This window comes from Erinaceus europaeus, chromosome 19 (genome assembly GCF_950295315.1).
Source record: "Erinaceus europaeus chromosome 19, mEriEur2.1, whole genome shotgun sequence".
NCBI lineage: Eukaryota > Metazoa > Chordata > Mammalia > Eulipotyphla > Erinaceidae > Erinaceus > Erinaceus europaeus.
Genome location: NC_080180.1, coordinates 64929651 through 64952680, shown reverse-complemented (window position 1 = coordinate 64952680; position 23030 = coordinate 64929651). Strand labels below are relative to the sequence as shown.

General features: G+C 53.6%; 1 protein-coding gene across 3 annotated transcripts in view; it reads left to right on the top strand.

Annotated features, from left to right (window-relative positions):
- The first annotated feature begins 4673 nt into the window (after nt 1-4673).
- PCDH10 (protocadherin 10) overlaps nt 4674-23030 on the top strand; it is a 69707-nt gene continuing 51350 nt past the window's right edge. For all 3 annotated transcript variants that reach the window (XM_060179080.1, XM_060179079.1, XM_060179081.1), the window contains exons 1-4: nt 4674-7472; nt 9067-9125; nt 10570-10676; nt 21752-22057. In XM_060179080.1, coding sequence (XP_060035063.1) covers nt 4683-7472; nt 9067-9125; nt 10570-10676; nt 21752-22057 — 3262 coding nt within the window. In that variant the 5' untranslated portion in view covers nt 4674-4682. The remainder of the gene's footprint in view (nt 7473-9066; nt 9126-10569; nt 10677-21751; nt 22058-23030) is intronic.

Sequence of the window (23030 nt, the reverse complement as noted above, 5' to 3'; positions counted from 1 at the left end):
GGGGTGGCTGTGGGGCAGCTGCTGGACTAGCCCAGCAAGGGCGCAAGGAACCCGTCTCCAGTGAAGCTTTCCCAAGGCTCACTAAGCAAAGAGCGCGTCCCCGCAAGGTTCCAGGCCAGGGAGGCAGAGAAGGTCACGAACACCCGGCCGGGCCCCGCGGCTCCCCGGAACTGCTCCTGTGAGCGCCCCAGGCTGCGCGGGGAGCCGGCCGGCCGGCCGGGGTGCGGGCACCCTCTGCGCGCACGGCCCTGGGGTGCCCTGCCGGAAGGCAGAGGCCCGGCCTCTAGGGGCCCCGGGGCGGGGAGGTGGGCGGGCGACCCCCGCAGCCCAGCAGAGCCCCCAGCGGGCGAGTCAGGCCTGCGAGCTGCGAGGCCCCGGCTCCCTCGGCTGCGCCGCGCCGCGCCGGCCGCGAGGAGGCGCCGGTCACCCACGTTTGCGCACCGAGGCCCCGCGCCAGCACCGCGGCCACCCAGAAAAAAAGGGGGAGAGGGAAAAAAAGCAGCTCGAGTGTGGCAGCGGATGGAGTGATTATTTACAGGCCGGTCTGGCCACGTCTCCACGTCCTGGCCTCCTCCTCGGGGACACTCCACGAGCCCCCCACCCCACTCCCACCACCACCGGGTCGCCCCAAACTTGCTCGGCGAGCAGAGCGCGCGCCCCGGGGCCCCGGACCGTGTCGTGGATCTGCACCGTCACGCAGCCTCGGGCTCCCGCAAACACACGAGTGCACCCACACGCTCGCATGCAAACAGGAGCAAATCACCGTCAATTAAAAAAAATAATCATAATAACCCAAAGCTCCAGGATGGCGATGAGTCAGCGTTGGGAGAGCAGGGGACGCGGCTGCAGGGGGAGGCGACGGGGAGGGCTGGGGCCGGTGCCGCACAGTCCCGCCGGCCGCCTCTGCACGCGGGAGCCACAGGTGCTTCTGCCAAGTGCCGCCCTGCCTGCCGGGTCGCCGCCCGCGGCCCTGGGGGTCCCCGCCGCTCCCCTGCGGCTGCAGAGGGCCAAGCCATTGTCGTGGCCAGGCTGGACTCGGCTCCCGGAGACAGAGACGGGGGTGGGGGGTGCAGTGTGTGTGTGTGTGTGACCTGGGGATGCAGAGTGTGTGTGTGTGTGTGTGTGTGTGTGTGTGTGTGTGTGACCTGGGGGTGCAGAGTGTGTGTGTGAGACCTGGGGGTGCAGAGAGAGAGAGTGTGTGTGTGTGTGTGTGTGTGTGTGTGTGTGTGTGTGTGTGAGACCTGGGGGTGCAGAGTGTGTGTGTGTGTGACCTGGGGGTGCAGAGTGTGTGTGTGACCTGGGGGTGCAGTGTGTGTGTGTGTGTGTGTGTGTGTGTGTGTGTGTGTGTGTGTGTGTGTGACCTGGGGGTGCAGAGTGTGTGTGTGAGACCTGGGGGTGCAGAGAGAGAGTGTGTGTGTGTGTGTGTGTGTGTGTGTGTGTGTGTGTGTGTGTGTGTGTGTGTGTGAGACCTGGGGGTGCAGAGTGTGTGTGTGTGTGACCTGGGGGTGCAGAGTGTGTGTGTGACCTGGGGGTGCAGTGTGTGTGTGTGTGTGTGTGTGTGTGTGTGTGACCTGGGGGTGGAGAGTGTGTGTGTGTGTGTGAGACCTGGGGGTGCAGAGTGTGTGTGTGTGTGAGACCTGGGGGTGCAGAGTGTGTGTGTGACCTGGGTGTGTAGTGTGTGTGTGTGTGACCTGGGGGTGCAGAGTGTGTGTGTGTGTGACCTGGGGGTGCAGAGTGTGTGTGTGTGTGTGTGTGAGACCTGGGATGCAGAGTGTGTGTGTGTGTGTGTGTGTGTGTGTGTGTGTGACCTGGGGGTGCAGAGTGTGTGTGTGTGTGAGAGAGAGAGAGAGACCTGGGGGTGCAGTGTGTGTGTGTGTGTGTGAGACCTGGGGATGCAGTGTGTGTGTGTGTGACCTGGGGGTGCAGAGTGTGTGTGTGTGTGTGGAGGGGGGTGCAGTGGGCCCCCACCCCGGGGCCCGCCCGGGCCAGCCTCGTTCTACCTACCTACCTCCTCGCCCCTGCACGCTTCCCCCAGGACCCCCAGTCAGGACCCCAGGCCACGTCCCTCCTGGCCCCGCCCGCTGCAGCCCTGCCACTCGGGGGTCACTCATTAGCTGGAGGCCACAAGGGACCTCCCTCCCACCTCGAGGCGCCAGCAGAACCTAAAGGCGGACGGAGAGTGGGGTGCAGGGGGTGGGGGTGGGGAGTTACCCCGGCGGTGGGGGCTAAGTACTCCCTCTCCAGCTTCTTCATTGGGGAAAATAAGCTCTGGCCGTCCCTTATGGAGACCTGGCAAGCACTAACTCTCCCCCCCTCCCAGTTGGCGCCGGTTGGGAATTTGGCCCCTGCGGGGGTGGGGGGTCGGCGCCCCGGGGGTGAGCACGGACTCCGGGGGCGCCTCCTCCGGCTCCCAGGCTGCGGGAGAGGGAAGGAGGGAGGGGGAGAGAGAGGGCTCCCCGGAGACCGGGGTCGCCGAGCCCTGCGCCCCTTCCGGGAGGCTGCAAGAGAGCCCCGGCCGGGGAGCGCGCCCGCGGATCCCCGCGCACAGCCGGGCTGCCTGTGGGCGCCGTACGTGCCCGCACCCCGGAAGGCCCCCAGCGCGCTCCTCCCACCCCTGCCGGAGCCCATCCGTGGAGCTGGCGGGGAACGATCTCCCGGTGGGCCGGGGGAGGGCGCGAAGGGGGGTGGCGCCCGGCGCGGAGAGCGGGACCTGGGCGGAGCGCGCCGCCGCGGTTTGGCGCCGGGCCCAGGGAGGCGCGGGGATGCGGGGCGCCGGTGCGGGGGGGGGGCGGTGGAGGTGGAGGTGGGTGTCGGTGGGCTGGGAGGCTCAAGGGCGACCCCCCCCATCACTGCTGGGGCGCTCAGCACCGCCGGGCACGGCCACCTATGGGGTGATGAGACCAGGCGGGGGGTGGGTTCCAATGCATCTCGGCGTCTCCTCCCTCCGCTTCGGAGGACCCTCACCCCGCTGCGCCTGCACCCGCACCCGCACCCGCACCCCCACCGCCGCCACCCTGCCCCGTCCCGTCCCGTCGGACCCCCGCACACGCTTGGCCGCCTGCTCCGTTTACATTTTTCTAAGCGCCCGGCCCACCTGCGGCGGAATCCCTTCCTGGGCGGGGTGACCTCTGCGGGCCTGCGCCCCCCGCGCCCCCCGCGCCCCCGGCCCGCGCGCCCTCGGTGCTTTTCTGTCCACGGTCGGCGGCGGCGGCGGCGGCGGCAGCAGCGAGGAAAATACCTTGAAGGAAAAAGAATGTTCGCGTCATTGGAAACCCCGCTCCGGGGAGAGGACGCCGCTGCTGTCACCCGCGTGTGTGTGCTGATGCAACCCGGGGAACCACCTGGCCGTCCCCCGGGCGGGCCCCGCGGCTGGGGACCCGGAACTTTCCGCGGCTCCGGGGCGGGGGGGGGGAGGAGGAGGCCCCGCGGGCGCCCGGGGACCCGCCGGCCACTCCCGCTCCCTCCCGCGCTCACACTCACACTCGCCGCTCGGGGAGCCGGCGCCGCGCCCCGCCCTCCCGTGACGCGCACGACGGACGGCGCGCGCGGCCAATGAGCGGCGGCCCAGGGGGTGGCGCCCACCCCCCATTGGCCGGCGGGTTCGGGCCGCGGCACAAAAACACCGCCGCAGCGCGCTCGGAGCTCAGACTCCGGCAGCAGCGGATCGCCAGCGCCGGGCTGGGCCGGGGCCGAGGCCGAGCAGGGCTGCGGGCGGGCGGGCGGGCGGGCGGGCAGGCTGGGAGGGGGGGAGAGACTCGGGCCGCAGGGGCAGGGGGCTCCGGGCTGGGCGTCCACCCAGCGCCCCGGGAACCAGCCATTCGCCCCGCTCGCGGCGGAGATGGAGATGCAAGGAGACGAGACTCGGAAAGCCCCCTGGTCCACCTAGAGCGAAAGGGGGGAGGGTGGGAGAAGAAAGAGGGAGGGAGAGAGAGAGAGAGAGAGATCATGCCCAGAAGCGCATCCCTCCGGAGAGATGCAGAGGATGAAAGTTTGCTGCTGCAGAGCCGCCGCCGTGCCGGGCTTTCCGCGCTCAGGGCCCCCTCGCCGCCGCTGAGCCCTTTCGCCTCCGCCAGCCGGTGACATTCAGAGAGTGATGGTCAGCGGTGCCCGCCGAAGCTCCTCTTCTTCTTCTTCTTCTTCCTCCTCCTCCTCCTCCTCCTCCTCCTCATCTTCCACTTCCTCCTCGCCGTCGTCGTCCTTCTCCACCTCCTCGCCCTCCGCCTCCCGGCGGCCAGAAGACAAACCGAGGACAGTCTTTTGAGAGATCGAAATCCCTTCCCTGGGATCTGCCCGCGCCGCGTTGCGCCAAGACGGTGGGAATCCAGGCGGCTGCCGCCCGCGCTCGCCGGTTATTAATCGGTCGGTGGGAAGATTCCACACGAGCCCCGGAGACGCCTGGCCCCCTTCCTGCGCTAAGATGGCCAAACGAGGCTGAAGTGGGGGGGCAGCCCTGCCACGCAGCCAGCGGAATCCGATTTTTAAGAGCTCCCTAGGAGCCCCCCTCTCTCTCTCCTCCTCCTCCCCCCTCCCACACAGCGCACTCTTATTTGTATAGACAGATAGCATTCTTCTTCTTATTATTATTTTGCTTTTGCATTTTTTTTCTCCCCCGCGGTGGTGGGGGAGGTGCCCGGGTGGCTGGCGGGCTGCGGGGAGCTCTGCTGCCTTTTTTCCCTTCGGAGATGATTGTGCTATTCGCCTTCGCCTGCCTCTGCATGGTGGAGGGAGCCCTGGGCCAGCTTCACTACGCGGTGCAGGAGGAGCAGGAGCATGGCACTTTCGTGGGGAATATCGCCGAGGATCTGGGCCTGGACATCACCAAACTTTCGGCTCGCCGCTTCCAGACGGTGCCCAACTCGCGGACCCCGTACCTGGACCTCAACCTGGAGACCGGGGTGCTGTACGTGAACGAGAAGATCGACCGCGAGCAGATCTGCAAGCAGAGCCCGTCGTGCGTGCTGCACCTGGAGGTGTTCCTGGAGGACCCGCTCGAGCTGTTCCGCGTGGAGGTCGAGGTGCTGGACATCAACGACAACCCGCCCGCCTTCCCGGAGCCCGACCTGACGCTGGAGATCTCGGAGAGCGCCACGCCGGGCACCCGCTTCCCGCTGGAGAGCGCCTTCGACCCGGACGTGGGCTCCAACTCGCTGCGCGACTACCAGATGACGCCCAACAGCTATTTCTCGCTGGACGTGCAGACGCAGGGCGACGGCAACCGCTTCGCCGAGCTGGTGCTGGAGAAGCCGCTGGACCGCGAGCAGCAGGCGGTGCACCGCTACGTGCTGACCGCGGTGGACGGGGGCGGCGGCGGCGGCGGCGGCGGCGGCACGGGGGGCGGCGCGGGGGGCGCGGACGGCGGCGCGGGGGCGGCGGAGGGCGCGGGGCCGCCCCCCCCGCAGCAGCAGCAGCAGCAGCAGCAGCAGCAGCAGCAGCAGCTGCAGCGCACCGGCACGGCCCTGCTCACCATCCGCGTGCTCGACTCCAACGACAACGTGCCCGCCTTCGCACAGCCCGTGTACACCGTGGCGCTGCCCGAGAACTCGCCGCCCGGCACGCTGGTGCTGCAGCTCAACGCCAGCGACCCGGACGAGGGCGCCAACGGCGAGGTGGTGTACTCGTTCAGCAGCCACATCTCGCCGCGGGCGCGGGAGCTGTTCGGGCTGGCGCCGCGCACCGGCCGCCTGGAGGTGAGCGGCGAGCTGGACTACGAGGAGAGCCCGGTGCAGCAGGTGTACGTGCAGGCCAAGGACCTGGGCCCCAACGCCGTGCCGGCGCACTGCAAGGTGCTGGTGCGCGTGCTGGACGCCAACGACAACGCGCCCGAGATCAGCTTCAGCACCGTCCAGGAGGAGGTGAGCGAGGGCGCGGCGCCCGGCACGGTGGTGGCGCTGTTCAGCGTGGCCGATCGCGACGCGGACGCCAACGGGCAGGTGCGCTGCGAGCTGCTGGGCGACGTGCCCTTCCGCCTCAAGTCCTCCTTCAAGAACTACTTCACCATCGTCACCGGGGCGCCGCTGGACCGCGAGGCGGGCGCGGCCTACACGCTCACCGTGGTGGCGCGGGACGGCGGCGAGCCGCCGCTGGCCAGCAGCAAGTCCATCCAGGTGCGCGTGGCCGACGTGAACGACAACGCGCCGCGCTTCAGCCAGCCGCTCTACGACGTGTACGTGACCGAGAACAACGTGCCGGGCGCCTACATCTACGCCGTGAGCGCCAGCGACCGCGACGAGGGCGCCAACGCGCAGCTGGCCTACTCCATCCTGGAGCGCCGCATCCAGGGCATGAGCGTGTTCACCTACGTGTCCATCAACGCCGAGAACGGCTACCTGTACGCGCTGCGCTCCTTCGACTACGAGCAGCTCAAGGACTTCAGCTTCCAGGTGGAGGCGCGCGACGCGGGCAGCCCGCAGGCGCTGGCGGGCAACGCCACGGTGCACATCCTGGTGGTGGACCAGAACGACAACGCGCCCGCGCTCGTGGCGCCCCTGCCCGGCCGCAACGGCACCCCGGCGCGGGAGGCGCTGCCGCGCGGGGCCGAGCCGGGCTACCTGCTGACGCGCGTGGCGGCCGTGGACGCGGACGACGGCGACAACGCGCGCCTCACCTACAGCCTGCTGCGCGGCAACGAGCTGCACCTGTTCCGCCTGGACTGGCGCTCGGGGGAGCTGCGCACCGCGCGCCGCGTGCCGGCCCAGCGCGACCCCCGGCGGCCCTACGAGCTGGTGCTGGAGGTGCGCGACCACGGCCAGCCGCCGCTGTCGTCCACGGCCACGCTGCTGGTGCAGCTGGTGGACGGCGCGGCCGAGCCGGCGGCGGGGGGCGCGGGCGGCGGCGGCGGCGGAGGAGGCGGAGGCGGCGGCGGCGGAGGAGGCGGCGGCGGGGGCCCCGGCGAGCAGCTGCGGCCCAGCCGCGCGGGGGGCGCGGGCCGCGGCGCGGGCGGCGGGGACGCGGCGCTGGACCTCACGCTCATCCTCATCATCGCGCTGGGCTCCGTGTCGTTCGTCTTCCTGCTGGCCATGATCGTGCTGGCCGTGCGCTGCCGCAAGGACAAGAAGCTGAGCGTGTACGCGTGCCTGGCGGCCGACTGCTGCGGCGGCTGCTGCTGCTGCTGCGGGGGCGCGGGGGGCGCGGCGTGCTGCGGCCGCCAGGCGCGGGGCCGCCAGAAGAAGCTGAGCAAGGCGGACATCATGCTGGTGCAGAGCGCCGCCGCCGCCGCCGCCGCCGCGCCCGGGACCCCCGCGCAGGTGCCGGTGGAGGAGCCGGGCGCCTTCGGCTCGCACCACCACAGCCAGAACTACTGCTACCAGGTCTGCCTGACCCCCGAGTCGGCCAAGACCGACCTGATGTTCCTCAAACCCTGCAGCCCCTCGCGGAGCGCCGACGCCGAGCACACCCCCTGCGGGGCCATCGTCACCGCCTACGCCGACCCGCAGCCCGACATCCTGTCCAACGGCGGCATCCTGTCCTCCGAGGTAAGGCTCGAGCGCCAGGACGGCCGGCTCTCCGCTCCTCCCTCCGAGAGCCTCCTGTAGCCCGCGGGCTCTGCGGGGACGTGCGGGGCCCGGGGAGGGGCAGGCGGGCCCCCCCCTCTCCGCGCCCCGCCGGGCCCGCGTGGAACCTGGGCGCGGTGTGTGGCCCGCGCCCCGCCCCGCCCCTCTGCCTCCTCCTCCCTCGGGCTCACGCGGGTCGCCTCCCCAGGGAGCCTCCCTCGGCCGGCCCCCACCCCACCCCCGACAGCTTGCTTGGCCCACCTCTGACGCCCCGCCCCACCCCCACCTTCCTTTATCCGCTTCTGGGACTTGGGGGTGGGGAGGAGGGAGGGGGGCACCCGCACAGGCCTTTTCACTCTTTGCGTCTGTCTCAGGCGTGAATAAAGTTCATTCTGGGTTTCTTCTTCCTTGTGGCTCTGTTGATCCCTGCTTTCCAGTCGCGTGTAAAAAAAAAAAAAGCCAAGCTCTGGGCTGCTTAACTTTGCACGAGTTGTCTGGACTCCAAGGCCCCTGGGAGCGCACAGGGTAGCAGATGCTTGGCCTGTGAACTCGGGTGGCAGGGGTGGCAGGAGAGCCTTCCTCCTGCTCTGGACAGCCCCGACAGAAGCTCTGGAAACCCAGCGCCCACACGGGGTGAATAGGAATGAAGGCTCAGCCCCACAGCCCCTTGTGTGAGCACTCTCCAGCCTGGCCTGGCCCCTGCCCAAGAGGCCTGAGCAGTGGTTCTCTCCACTCCCTCTTAGCTTAAGCATCACCCTCTGGCCACTGTCGCAATACATCCTTGCTGCAGGTTTTCTTTATCCAAGAACCTGACTAGGCAATCCTAGGGTTTCTTTGGGGTGTGTGTGTGTGTGTGTGTGTGTGGTGATGTGGTAAAGTTTGGAGGGGGAGGGGGAAAAGAGAGTGGATTCTTGTTAAAGCAGGTTTGGACTGAAGGGGAGTGTGGGTGGTGGACAGGGAGGAGACTGAGAGCTGCTGGTGGGGGCTGGGTGGCAGAACTCACAACTCCTTCCTGGCCAGGTCATTTTATTTATTGGAGTCTTAGGTACTACTCATTGACTTAAATGAATATTTGTACAGTTCATTTGTATCTTAAATACATTTTGAAAATAAACAACAAAATAATTCCACAAAACTTCCAAACTTTCGGCTTATTGAGTGTGCTGTATTTCTTGTGTCAACTAGTTTGCACCCAGACACTCCTTAGGCCACTGGAGAGAAGTCAGCAGAGCAGAACAGGCGAGAGGCTGTGGAGATAGTAGCTTAGTCCTTGTCAGGAGATCATTTACAGTTTACCTGTTACACACACACACACACACACTTCAGACGGGACGTGTATTTTTCTCTCTTGTCTTTCCCTCCACCTCTCCCACCCCCTTAACTGAAAAATTGAGATTACGGAATCTCTTCCTGTCTGCCTGCCTTGTCCAGGTATCACTAGACCCAAGTCTTCAGACAGTTTGGAAATTGCTAACACTGCACACAGCCATCTAAGCTAGCAGGAGTTCCCAGCCTCAGAAACCCTGTTAGAACCCTCAGCATTCAAATGCTCTTGATTTATTTATTTTTCTTCTAGACTAAACACCAGCGAGCAGAGCTCAGCTATCTAGTTGACAGACCTCGCCGAGTTAACAGGTATGCATTACTATTATTTTTTTCTCCCAGCTTCATGTTTGGACAGATCACTACCTACTGAAAGTAGGAATTGCACATATTACTTGAGATTGAAATGCAGAATGTACCAGGTACTGCCCTTGAAGACAAGGCATAAATACTGACTGGGCTGTATTCCCTAGACAACAGGTTAAACATGAGGGCTCTCTCTACTTCAGCCACAGGCAGTGTCTAAATGTATCTGACTTACTGCCAGTGGACAAGCTTCTGCTGGTCTTCAAAAAGTTCTAGGTGTAGCTACACATTAGTGCATTAGTGGAGACAGCTTGTGCTTGCAGACACCTTGAGCTCCAGTTCTTGGGTGATTCCTACAATTCCCATACTTGAAGAGAAGTATAGGTCTGTCTGTTGCTGCTTGATCTTAGTTAAGAGTGGAAACTAAGCAAAGCCCCCTCTAGAGTTAAGAGTGGAGGCTGAGGGAAGCCCCCTCTAGAGTTAAGAGTGGAGGCTGAGGGAAGCCCCCTCTAGAGTTAAGAGTGGAGGCTGAGGGAAGCCCCCTCTAGAGTTAAGAGTGGAGGCTGAGGGAAGCCCCCTCTAGAGTTAAGAGTGGAGGCTGAGGGAAGCCCCCTCTAGAGTTAAGAGTGGAGACTAAGCAAAGCCCCCTCTAGAGTTAAGAGTGGAGGCTGAGGGAAGCCCCCTCTAGAGTTAAGAGTGGAGGCTGAGGGAAGCCCCCTCTAGAGTTAAGAGTGGAGACTAAGCAAAGCCCCCTCTAGAGTTAAGAGTGGAGGCTGAGGGAAGCCCCCTCTAGAGTTAAGAGTGGAGACTAAGCAAAGCCCCCTCTAGAGTTAAGAGTGGAGACTAAGCAAAGCCCCCTCTAGAGTTAAGAGTGGAGACTAAGCAAAGCCCCCTCTAGAGTTAAGAGTGGAGGCTGAGGGAAGCCCCCTCTAGAGTTAAGAGTGGAGACTAAGCAAAGCCCCCTCTAGAGTTAAGAGTGGAGACTAAGCAAAGCCCCCTCTAGAGTTAAGAGTGGAGGCTGAGGGAAGCCCCCTCTAGAGTGAGTTAAGAGTGGAGGCTGAGGGAAGCCCCCTCTAGAGTTAAGAGTGGAGACTAAGCAAAGCCCCCTCTAGAGTTAAGAGTGGAGGCTGAGGGAAGCCCCCTCTAGAGTTAAGAGTGGAGACTAAGCAAAGCCCCCTCTAGAGTTAAGAGTGGAGGCTGAGGGAAGCCCCCTCTAGAGTTAAGAGTGGAGACTAAGCAAAGCCCCCTCTAGAGTTAAGAGTGGAGGCTGAGGGAAGCCCCCTCTAGAGTTAAGAGTGGAGGCTAAGGAAAGCCCCCTCTAGAAAGAAATCAAGCCCACTGGGAGATCTGTGAGTCTGCAGCACCCTGGGTGACCATATGGTGGCAGAAGCATGTTTTCTGTGGTCCTCCACCTGTTTTTAGTCTAATATTCACATTCCTGTACTTCCAGTTCTGCATTCCAGGAAGCCGACATCGTCAGCTCCAAGGACAGTGGTCATGGGGACAGTGAGCAGGGGGACAGTGATCACGATGCCACCAACCGTGGCCAGTCTGCTGGTAAGTCTGCCCCAAGCCTCTCGGGGGGGGGGGGGGACCCAGGCAACTGACCTTTCCAGCTTGGGGTTACAGAGCAAATACATCCAGAAAGGATGAGGCCCTGGGGAGTCTCCTCTAAGTTGACTGTTGGGAACTCTTCCCAAAGATGGTGATGTCCATGACATGCTGATGGGTGCATGCTCAAAGAGGATTGAAGACATGGAAACTTCCTCTGGAAAGACAGGTTTGACAGTCATGGCAGAATCTGCTAGCCAGTGACCTTTTCCTTCTTGATGTGATGCTTTGGAATGGAGTTACATTGCAGGCAAAACAGCTCTAGACCCACCACCTGGTTCAGCCTCCAGTTTGCAGCCACTGAAGGTATTATTAGACTTGTTTATGGAGAAGGTAACTGAAGATGAATGGAATTGATTGGGATGTTCAAGGTCACAAGAGGCTAAGTGGATGGTTGCAGACTGGAGTCCAGATGCCTGGCTCTCCCGAAACACATGTTTTGCACAGCACCAGGTATTGAAAGAGAAATGGAATCGAGATGAACAGTCCTGATAGAGTTAAAAGCAGGCTTTCCACCCTAGGTCCTTAGGTTTGCGGTCTTAGTGTATGCGTGACTGTGTGTTTTCCTGAAGTTTTCCAGGTTCTCTTATTTTCTTCAGCTGAAATCCATGATCTGTCAGGAGCTGGGCTCTTGTGTGCATGTATTTGTGGACTGCATGGTAGCCACTGATAGGCACTGCAATGCACTGTTGTTTTAAAAACTTACTTTGCTTTATTTTTTTCTGTGTTTAACCTTCAAGGTGTATAGGACCTCGGTATAGCTCAGTCCCTCAGTCCTGTACTTGGAGCAAACACACACGAGAGAGATGCATGCAGCTGTCTTGAAATAGGAGCATCTTGTTATAAAGCTGGGGTCTTCTTGTACTTAAGCTGCACAGACTGTCCCTGTGAAGGATGCTTGTTGAATTCATTTAAAGCAAAAATTATTTTTTTCCTTTTGGATTGAGTTTCACTGGATTGTGTGTCTGACTTCTAAAGAGGTTAAAGGCCAGCCAGGCAGGTGGGCACTTTCTGTAACCTCAACCTCATGTTCCAGGACCACCTCTCAGTAAGAGTTGGTCAGGTGGAGATTTGAGTTACAGTTCGGTGGATGACATAACCTCAGAGAGATAGTGTTCTGATTGGCAAGGAAACATTGGTCCTCCAGAGAATACCCATCCCTGAACGTCCTAGGGGACCCCTGCATGGTGCTAGGGCAGTGTGTCAAAGGGCAGGACAGGCCACATGGTCTCTTGGCTGCCTTTGGCCAAGGGAGGTGGCTGAGTCTTGGGAAAGGCAGGCAGGAGGAGGGCTGTGAAGAAGCTCAAGGGTCTCTTTATATTTGCTGTGAGTCATTAACATGCAAACCTAATGAGACTTGAGATCTGCCAAGAGTCCCCGGAGGTCTCTGCCCCTTGCGAGCCTTCACGCTAAGTGAACAGAGCATCTATTTAGTGTCTGGGAACCCGACAACAAACCAGATCTTGCCAGAAGTTGATATTGGAGGACAAAGTCCCTTTCATTTTTGCCCTATATACGGCATATGATTTATTGTTAGCGCCAAAAGCTGTACAGTGGGAGAGGCACCGTCTTCTTTCGCTCGGGCTTCCTAATTGATCGCTTGGCTTTTTCCAACTTTTAAAAACAAAAATGTTTGCCATCTGAAAAAGAATGTCTGCTTTATGTTCTTTGGATGAATTTTCTTCTTCTCCCCCTCCATCAACCCCCCCTTTGTGGTTTTTTTTCTTCTTCTTCCCCCTCTGAAACACTCCAATTTCAATTAGTTCAGTCCCTCCAACATAATGAGCCACAATAACCTAAGGAGGAAAGAGAAAGGCATAAACATCTGCAGAAAGCGCTAAATTTGGAAGATGGATGGGAACAGATTCTTATCAATGTGCCTTCTCAGGAGCAATTTGATTTCCCTCCCTCCGTATTGCCATTTTGGTAATGTTGCTCTCAGGTTCCTGAGATGAGAAAACAATGCAAGGAAAATTAAAATACCAAAATGAGTTCTGGAAAAAAATTTTATTTATTTTTTTCAAAAGCAAGGCAGTGTATTTTTCTTTATCGGAAAGGCAAACTCTTCCCCCATCTCTTAAGTTCTACAACATGGGAAAAGGATGCAGTGCAGAATGGCCCATCCATTGCTGTTATTTCCTGAACAGGTCCAGGCCTGCCACAACATACTGACCCAACAGTGGGTGCTTTAGAATCTTAGTAACATAGACACATGCGTCAAGTAGTAATCTCGCTTCTTGGGTGCTGAACTGAAATCAGATTTCCTATGTCTGATGTCACTGTGGGAAATGGTGAGCAGAGCTCTCTTTTCAGTGTTAAATAGAGCCTAAAAGCAGAGAGTAAAAAACACATTTGCCGCCTGACTTCTTCCAGCCCCTTCTGATGTTCTGAACTACCATTCACTCATCAACGAGCTAGACACTTTCCTGAAAGTTCACTCCATGATGCGCTGTGAAGTGTGTCTGTTTTATTTTTTATTTATTTATTAAAAATATTTATTTATCTTCCCTTTTGCTGCCATTGTTGTTTTTTTTTATTGTTGTTGTAGTTATTGTTGTCGTTATTGATGTCGTTGTTGTTAGATAGGACAGAGAGAAATGGAGAGAGGACCGGAAGACAGAGAAGGTGAAGAGAAAGACAGACACCTGCAGACCTGCTTCACCACTTGTGAAGTGATTCCCCTGAAGGTGAACAGGCGACTGGAACCTGGATCCTTATGCAGGTCCTTGAGCTTTGCACCACATGTGCTTAACCCGCTGCACTACCTACCGTCCGACTCCCAGTGTGTCTGTTTAACTTCCTAATAAATGGAGGTGCTGCTCATCTTCCAATCTTGCAAGGCATATGCAAAATCAGAGCAGAGCTATTTCCAGCTGGAGGATATGAAAATGTCTCATACTAACAGGCAGAGTCCGCTCCATTACAGATTGGGGGGATGGGTAAAAAAAAAAAGTTAGAATGTTAATGGGAAAACAAACAAACAAAAAAAAACAAAAAAGCAACCTTCACCCTACCTCATTATGGACATGATTAGCCCCACTGCTTTACCTGCTTGAACTTCCTAACCTTTTCTTTATGCTCACTTTCCCTTTTCTCAGTTGACAAGACTCTGTATTTCTTTATCTAGAGGTCGCCTCTGTTCATTCTTCTCTGAATATAGTTTTCTTCTCTCTTCTTTCTCCCCGCCCTTCTGAGCCATGCCAGCTCCCCATCTTGTTCATAGAAGAGCTTTAAGCATGGAGCCAGCTGCACAGAGGCACACATAAGCTGGTTCAGTGCCCGCTGCACCTGCCCTCTGTACAGACGCCTTGGGCTTGACCATGGCTCTGTGGTACTGGCTTTTCTATGGCCTTGTCAAGGTGCTTTCTGTTTTTTTTGTTGTTGTTGTTGTTTGTTTGTTTTTCAGTGCGTTATTGATGTATTGGTTAGATATGGCCAAAGTCCAAGGAGATGTGGTAAATGCCTGCAGAAACCATCACAGGAGGGAAAGCAGATTAATCACAGCATAGAGAGTTCAGAGCAAGTCCAGAAGGACTTGAAAGCAATGTATGTACGTTTACCTTGGTTTATTGTGCCGTTTGATGATAAGATAAAGACTGTAGTTTTTTCTAAATGAGAATGACTGATTTAGCATTTTGACTTACCTCTTAAACTTCTTTCTGCTATTGGAGGTATTTTTGAGGAGATCTCTTTATTCATAAGGAGTTATATTTGCCATTTACTAAGTACTTACAGTATACATGATACTTGACTTAATTATACACTAAGTTTTAAAAATTATGACTTTCTCAAAAATGTATTAATATAAAAAGCTTAACAAGTGACCCAGTTAATGTTTCTTAGTTATATTTTCCCTAACCCCCCCCCAAAAAAAAAAGAATTCTTTTCCTCTCATCTCCCTTTTAACAGTTCAGATTTATCTTCCTGAATTTTTTTCTTTTTATCATGAGGGAACTTTGTTTCTCTGTATATTTCTTTCTTTTTTGAAAAATACTATTAGTGATTTAATAGTGATGAACAAGATTGGAAGGTCACAGGAGCACAATTCCATGCAGTGCCCATCACCAGAGCTCTCTGGCCCACCCCCTTTCATTGGAAGCTTCCCTATTCTTTATCCCTCTGACAGTATGGACACAAATTCATCTTTTAAAAATATATATATTTATTTATTCCCTTTTGTTGCCCTTGTTGTCTTTTTTGTTGTTGTTGTTGTAGTTGATGTTATTGATGCGTTGTTGTTGGATAGGACAGAGAGAAATGGAGAGAGATGGGGAAGGGTGAGAGGGGGAAAGAAAGACAGACACCTGTAGACCTGCTTCACCACCTGTGAAGTGACTCCCCTGCAGCTGGGGAACTGGGGGCTCGAACCAGGATCCTTATGCCGGTCCTTGTGCTTGTAGCCACGTGCACTTAACCTGCTTCACTACTGCCCGACTCCCTGGACCAAAACTCTTTATGGGGTGTTTATTTCATAAATAACTTATGAGATCTCATCACGACTAGGTCAGAAGTCTAGTAATAAATTTAAAAATAAGATTATTTAGATGGTTAGTATTGCAAGCTAGCAGTATTAAGAAGAAAGACCCTGAAAAAGAACATAGCATTTTAGGAGTATTAAGTCACCATAACACTACTGTAATGTCAGCAGTATAAGCTTAGTTATTGTGAAATAAAAATTCCCCTTTCCTACCTCCGGTAAGAACTTTGATACTACCAAAGCAGCTTTTGACTACTTAAATAAATTCGTACTATGTTTACAAAATCTTATTCAGGTTTTTGGTGAACATCTGAACTACAGTTTTGATGATGCAGAGATATTTATGATTAAAAATTTATGAGAGAAAATAGTAAGAATTGGAGAAAATGGAAACACTGTGAAAGATGATAGGTAAGGGCTGTAAGTTTGATGTGCTCACTTTGACTTTTCAAAATTTTAGTTAGAAATCTGAAGGAAAAAAAATGTCCTCAAATCGTCATTTCCGAAAAATGAAAATCATTTTCGTGGTCACGGTTAACAGCTCTTGGTTTCTCTGTGTTAAGTGGTTAAAGGGAGACTGGAAATTCCTTCCAAAAATTCTATTTGTTTTCATATAAGTATCCTCTCTTGAAGATAAAAAGCATTTTTTGTGAAGCATTTTTTGCATACATGAGAATGAAATATACACATAGTCTTATTAATATCTTGGTCAGAGAAGGGTAGAAATTGAATGCAAGCATATTTTTTGAAATCACAATTTGTTCTCAGTGGTAATCTCTGCCTCTTGCTATAAGGGACAAGATACTACAATCTTTAAAAGGATGCATTTTAAAATGTGTCTAAATATATCTTTGCATAACAGGCAAGTCTATCACGTCAGCTGTCAAGCCTTACAGAGCAGATTATTTCTGAGATGGGAAAAAAAAATAAATAACTGTGGAAAGAAATTGCAAGCAGAATGTATACATTGAAAGTTTCTTAGAAATTCGCAAGAGCTGAGAGCTGAGGTTGGTTTGTCCTGCAGGTTCTTGTTAATCAAACCTCACAGGTTCTGCTGGAAAGGTAGCTGAGGAGGGAGAGGGGACTACATTCAACTGGCATCAGAACTCAGGCCTTCCATTTGAGGCATGAAGGAATTCATTCTAAGGTTTGTGTGGAAGGCCTGCCTAGAATATATCACTTGTCCTTTAGTATTTGGCATGCCTGTGAATTATTCCTCTTTTTAAATTAATTAATTCATTAATTAAGGGAGTCGCGGGGTAGCATAGCGGGTTAAGTGCATGGGGCGCAAAGTGCAAGGACCGGACTAAGGAACCTGGTTCCAGCCCCCGGCTCTCCACCTGCAGGGGGGTCGCTTCACTGGCGGTGAAGCAGGTCTGCAGGTGTCTGTCTTTCTCTCCCTCTCTCTGTCTTCCCCTCCTCTCTCCATTCCTCTCTGTCCTATCTAACAACAACAACATCAATAACAACAACAACTACAACAAAAAATAAGAAACAATAAGGGCAACAAAAGGGAAAATAAATAAATGTTTGAAAATTAATTAATTAATTAATTAATTATTGGAAAGAGACAGAGAGAAATTGAGAGGGGAGAAGGAGATAGAGCAGGAGAGAAATACCTGCGGCCCAGCTTCACCACTAGTGAAGCTTTTCCCCCTGCAGACGGGGACTTTGAACCTGGGTCCTTGAGCACTGTAATGCAATCACTTAACCGAGTGTTCCACTGTCTGGCTCCTCAGTATTCTTATTTTTTAACTGAGAGGTTAAATTAAGATATTTAATGAAGCTAATAACCAAGTGACAAAAGCTAATACAGTGTCAGTCTTTGAATGAAGCCCCATTGTTAGGGCCTATCTCTGGGAAAGTATATTTGTGTCTCAGACTATACATCAGCGAACAGAAGAAATCATCCCATTTCAAAAAACGGTGTTAACCATCTACTTGAAATACAAAAGTACATATATATATATATATATATATATATATATATATCGAGAGAGAAAGAGACAGGGAGAGGGAGAGGGAGATCAAGGCTTTGCACATTTGCAGTTTCCCTATTCCTGGCCACGTTTTCTTTTACATAGAGGAATAGAGAGAAGGAGAGACAGGGAGAGAGAGGGAGAGACAGGTTAGCACTCAAGCTGCACCTGGTGTGAGAGGATTTCCCAACGTAGCCGCAAAGTCTAACCCAGGGCCGTGCACATAAAGGCACACACCCAGTCTGGTGTGTGAGCTTTCTGTAGCCCTATATTGTTTTTCAATTTTGTTTTGTTTCTCTGATTATTTCTTCCTAAGATCTTTTCCTTATTAGTAAAATCGGTGAAGCATGCACACACAGGGCGGGCCATCCTGGTCTTTTATTCCAGACACTCTCACCATGCAGCGCAATGTCACGAGGGAAGGTTCTTGCCAAAAGCCTCCGTACCTACATCTGTCGTTAAGGAAATGATATACAAGCATTCTGTTTTTTCTCTTCCTCTGACAAAAGCCTACTGGTAACTTTTTCAAGAGCCTTCTATATTTCCTAGAGCTTTTCCACAACTGATAACCTTATGTCATCGCCAAATGGAATTGTAACTAGCCTCTGATAATGACAGTAGACAGAAACCCACAGTGCGAGAGAACAAGCTGACCGCCCATGAAGCCTTGTTCTGCGGAAGCACCTCTTAGGAGAACAAACAGCATTCTGTAGGAGTGTCTAGAGGGCCATCACATCTTCCCTGTCTGGAATCACGGCTTCAGAGTCATAACAGTGCTTGAGTACAGTCCTGCAGAAAGTTATGAAGGGCTGTGAGAGATCACCTGTGCTCTCCTCCCATCAATACTCCGCAGCCCTGTGGGGAAGCATTCCAGATTTGGTGTCAGTGCCCATCTTTATCAAGATGCAGCCGTGGAGTCCTACCTGCACATCTGAGTCAATGCCGTGAGCTTCGCGTTTGAGCAAACGTATTGTTTTATGTGTAGATATGGGTCTCTGGGATCTTTTCCCTCTTCAGATACAAAGTGAGAGAAAGACGGAGAGGGTGCCAGACCTCAGAGCTTCTCTGGACCCTGCCGGTCCGTGCCCTACCCAGGCAAGACATATCTCCACCTTATACTTCATTTTAACTTATCATTATTATTATTGCCTCCAGGGTTATTGCTGGGACTCAGTGTCAGCACTATAAATCCACGTTCCTGGTGGTCCTTATTTTCCATTTTATCACACAGGGCAGAGAGAAATTGAGAGAGGACGGGGAGATATAGAGGGAGAGAGAGAGACACCTGCAGACCTGCTTCACTGCTGTTGTTCACCCTGCATATGGGAGCAGGGTTCTGTACCTGGATCCTTGTGCGGGTTTTTGTGCTTAGTGCTGTGTACACTTAACCATGTGCACCACCACCCAGCCCCTTAGTTTACTTTTTAAGATGGATTCATGTTAGAGAGAGAGAGAGAGAGAGAGAGAGAGAGAGAGAAAAATAGATAGGTAGGTAGACAGACTAGAGAGCAATACTCAGCTCTAGTTTATGGTGGGGCCAGCTATTAAGAAGCTAAATCTGGAATCTCTGGGGCCCTCGGCATGTGAGCTGGTATTCTCCCACTGCAGCATCTTCTGCCCACCTCGATTTGTCTTTGTGATCACTGTTCCTCATAATAATTTAAGTATTTTCTTTATGATAGTTTCCACCATCATAATGCCATCTTTACCACCACCACCCCCCTCCACCTTCAGAGCATGGTACTGCAGGATGTGAACACTCAGCCCTCCCTAGTTCTTTTGTATGTAAGAACTGCTTCCTACTTGGCCCTGGCCCATCGGTGTGTGTGTGTGTGTGTGTGTGTGTGTGTGTGTGTGTGTGTGTCACTGAGTCTCCTGCCCTTTCTCTCCTTCATTCTGCAGAGTCTAGTATCTAGAGAAGCAGCGATGTGTCTCCCATGCTCTTAGGGCCTTTATCTCAGCTTCAGCTCACGTCTCCTTTCCTCAACAGCCCGCTGATCAGTAATTTATTTGCAGGCCCATGCCTGACAATTATCAATGGAATGTTATCATAGAAGTCAGGCTTAGCATTATACATGGTCTAATTTAAAACAGAAAGCCATTATAAGGTGAGATTAATATATGGTAAGAAGTGTGGTGTTGTTTCATTGAACAATTTGTCTAGTTAATGGTTCTTAGCTCCAGAATATCCGTGGTTAATCTAGAGGGTTAATGATTTTGAAGAATTAGCTTTTTATATTTTATGTGCACAGATGTTGACATATGCATGCACCAATATGTGAATGAATCAGCGTGTGACAGAAGGCTATCAGGAAATCTGGAAACTAAAACTGCCTGAGATTAGGAGAAGACTCAACCTAGTGTCAGCAAATGGCATTATTGCTTCATTGGTGAAGAAAGAATGCCCAAGGCTTCTTGACTCAGAAGCATCCCAGAGTTCCTTTCACACAGACTAAGTCATGCTTTGGTTATTTCACATTGATCCTATTTCAAAACATGCTCAATAAATAGCATTGCTATTCTTAGAAGAACATTAAAACACAATTTTGGCTTGTTTAACTTGCTTTCCTGAGCCATGCCACTCTCTCAGGATGAGTAGTACCAAGTGGTATTCCATAGTGCTCAGAAGGGTGATGCTTTGCTTCAGAAATGGAAAGAGCATTCTTGAATCATAATCAGGTCATATATAATAGTCTAGTAATCTGCGGAAGGCAGTGAACCTTGAAGTCAGCATTTGAAATCTTGGTGTTGTTGGATTAGACAGCAAACTGGTCTCTGTTGACTAGGGCAAGGGCTTTCCAATATAGAACAAGTAATAAGGTCTTTGTCAATAGTGTCTGCAGCTAACTGGCATTACACTCATTAGTCATTTGTTCTGGATTTGGGGAAGGTGCGAAATGATAAGTGTGTGTAGTCTCCAGATGTCGGTGAGAAACACCTTTTAGGGGGATGGTTTCCTCAGAGCCAGAGTGAGGAGAGCCCTTGGCCATTCGTGAAACTGGTTCCTTCTGGTTGCTTACAGATGTATGAACACTCAGGTCACCTGTCAGTTTCCCTTTTTACATCACATCCGGTTTTTGCCATTGAAGTATCATCATTGGCATCTGGCACACTTCTTCTGGTTGTGGGTCTAATAAAACAAGGGCGGGTGGCATCCTCATTCGCAATGATTAACCGAGGACGGCACCCGGCGGAAGCTCCCTGGACGCCGCAGTGCTGCTGTGGGGGCCTCGGAATCTCTCCTTGTCCCTCCCTCCCTCCCTCTCTGTCTGAAATAAGAGCAGTAGAAGGCTAGGGGAGTTGAATCTTGCATATGTGAGAACTCAGAGCTAAGTAAATAAAAAAAAAAAAACATTTGGAATATATTTATATGCATTCTTTCCCTACCCACTATTTCTTAATCAACTAAACAATCCAGAACCAACATTCTCTCTCCTCCCCCTGCCTACCACCAGACTCCGCATAGTTTCAGAAGCTCTGTCTTAGAGAACATCTGGCCACAGGGTCCTTTCCTTTACAAACTGCTACAGAGAGACTGTTGGTTCCCATGAGCTCAAGACAAGAACAGATTATTACATGCACTCACCCCTTCCTTTTTCCTGCCTGCAGGCTTTTTTTCCCTCCAGGGTTATTGCTGGGGCTTGGTGCCTGCACTATGAATCCACTGCTCCTGGAGGCCATTTTTCCCATTCTGTTGCCCTTGTTGTTGTTGTTGTTGTTGTTATTGCTGTTGTTGTTGTTGGATAGGTCAGAGAGAAATTGAGAGAGCAGGAGAGACAGAGAGGAGAGAAAGACAGATACTTGCAGACTTGCTTCACTGCCCCGTGAAGCCCCCGCCAGCAGGTGGGGAGCCTGAGCTCTAATTAGGATCCTTACTCCCATCCTTGCACTTCTCATCATGTGCGCCTAACCCACTGCACTACCGCCTGATCTCCAATTTTTTTTTTAAGAGTGAAGAATACAGAGAGAAAGATACAGAGAAACCAGAGCCCTGCTCAGCTCTTGCTGATGATGGTGCTGGGGATTAAACCTGGGATCTTAGAGCCTCGGGCAGGAGATTCTTTTGCAGAAAGATTCTGCTGTCTCCCTAACCTGGCAATTTTTTATTTTGCCTTTTTTCCCCCTTTTGTTGCCCTTGTTTTTATTGTTCTTGTAGTTATCGTTGTTGTTAGTGATGTTGTTGTTGTTGGATAGGACAGAGGGAAATCAAGAGAGGAGGGAAAGACAGAGACGGGGAGAGAAAGACAGACACCTGCAGGCCTGCTCCACTGTCTGTGAAGCGACGCCCCTGCAGGTGGGGAACCGGGGGGCTCGAACCAGGATCCTTACTCTGGTCCTTGCGCTTGGGGCCATGTGTGCTTAACCCGCCGCACTGCTGCCTGAATCCCTCAATCTGGCAATTTTATCTTAAAATTTTTTTTAAGCAGCACCAAGGCCTGGAGGAGACAGGGAAAGAGAGAGAGAGAGAGAGCACAGCCCTCCTCTCCCTGGAGTCCCGCCCTGTCTGCCCACTGGCCCCAGGGTGGCGAGCCTCCTTCATGTGTGGTCTCTGCCTCCCTCCCCAGGCATGGACCTCTTCTCCAACTGCACCGAGGAGTGCAAGGCGCTGGGCCACTCGGACCGCTGCTGGATGCCCTCCTTCATGCCCGCCGACGGGCGCCAGGCGGCCGACTACCGCAGCAACCTGCACGTGCCCGGCATGGACTCTGTGCCCGACACCGAGGTGTTCGAAGCCCCGGAGGCGCAGCCGGGGCCTGAGCGTTCCTTCTCCACCTTCGGCAAAGAGAAGGCCCTGCACAGCACCCTGGAGAGGAAAGAGCTGGACGGGCTGCTGTCCAGTACCCGAGCGCCTTACAAACCGCCCTATTTGAGTAAGTATGACTGCACAGCCTTTGCCAAAGTGCTTCTTTTGCAGAAGTCAAGAGTCAGGAGAGAGGACGGGGGTGCAGGCGTCCGGTAGAAGTAACCCTTGGGTGGGGGTGGGCCAGAACTAAAACCATGTGCCTCTTAGCAGGCCGTCCCCCTACCCCCGCTGTGGCAACAGTTGAACTTAGCTTGTGATGTGACATTGGAGACACTGTCATTTGTCCTTCCTACTTCCTTTGACTAGTGCATTCTTGAGCACTTGGTTTTCACGTGATTAGGAAGACCGAACTGAGGCAGAAAAGCATCTCTTGACCCTTGAGTCAGTCAGTCAGTCACCAAGAGATCTCCTTGTCTTTTTGACACCTGTTTCCCCAGCTACCCTGGTGAGGTGGTGACGTGGACCCTTAGGCTAGATTCAGATTCTAGCCACCTGCCCTTTCACCATCCATCATGACCTCTTCCTGTGCTGGTGTGAGTCTTGTCTCTGATCCAATTCAGAGGTCTTGTGTCACAGGAGCTTGGCAGAACAGCATCCGTCTTTGTTTATATCAACTAATATTCCTTTTTACATGGGGTTGTTGGCAGCTGAACTCAGCACATTCAGCGGAGGGAGCGTTTTTTTTCTAAGTGAAGTATCTTACTCGACTCCTGTGGATGGTAAAATGCTTTGATATTGTGTAGTATATTTTCTTTGGGGAACTTGGTAATAGAATTATCCCACTTAGTGTCTGCTCCCTAGAAACCTTTTCCTTTTACGTAAAGGATAAATATCATGGGCAGTTTGGTATGTTGGTCTAACTGTATGAACTAATTCTTGATAAGGACTGAACTCAAAACAACTCAATCAAAGGTTGCTTTTATCTTGAATTCCAAGTCCATCGTACGGGGCATTTGCTTACTTTTACTTTTACTTGCTTGCTAGTGGAAGCATAAGCTAGAAACAAAAGATGAGGAAGATTACAGATTATCATTGATTTT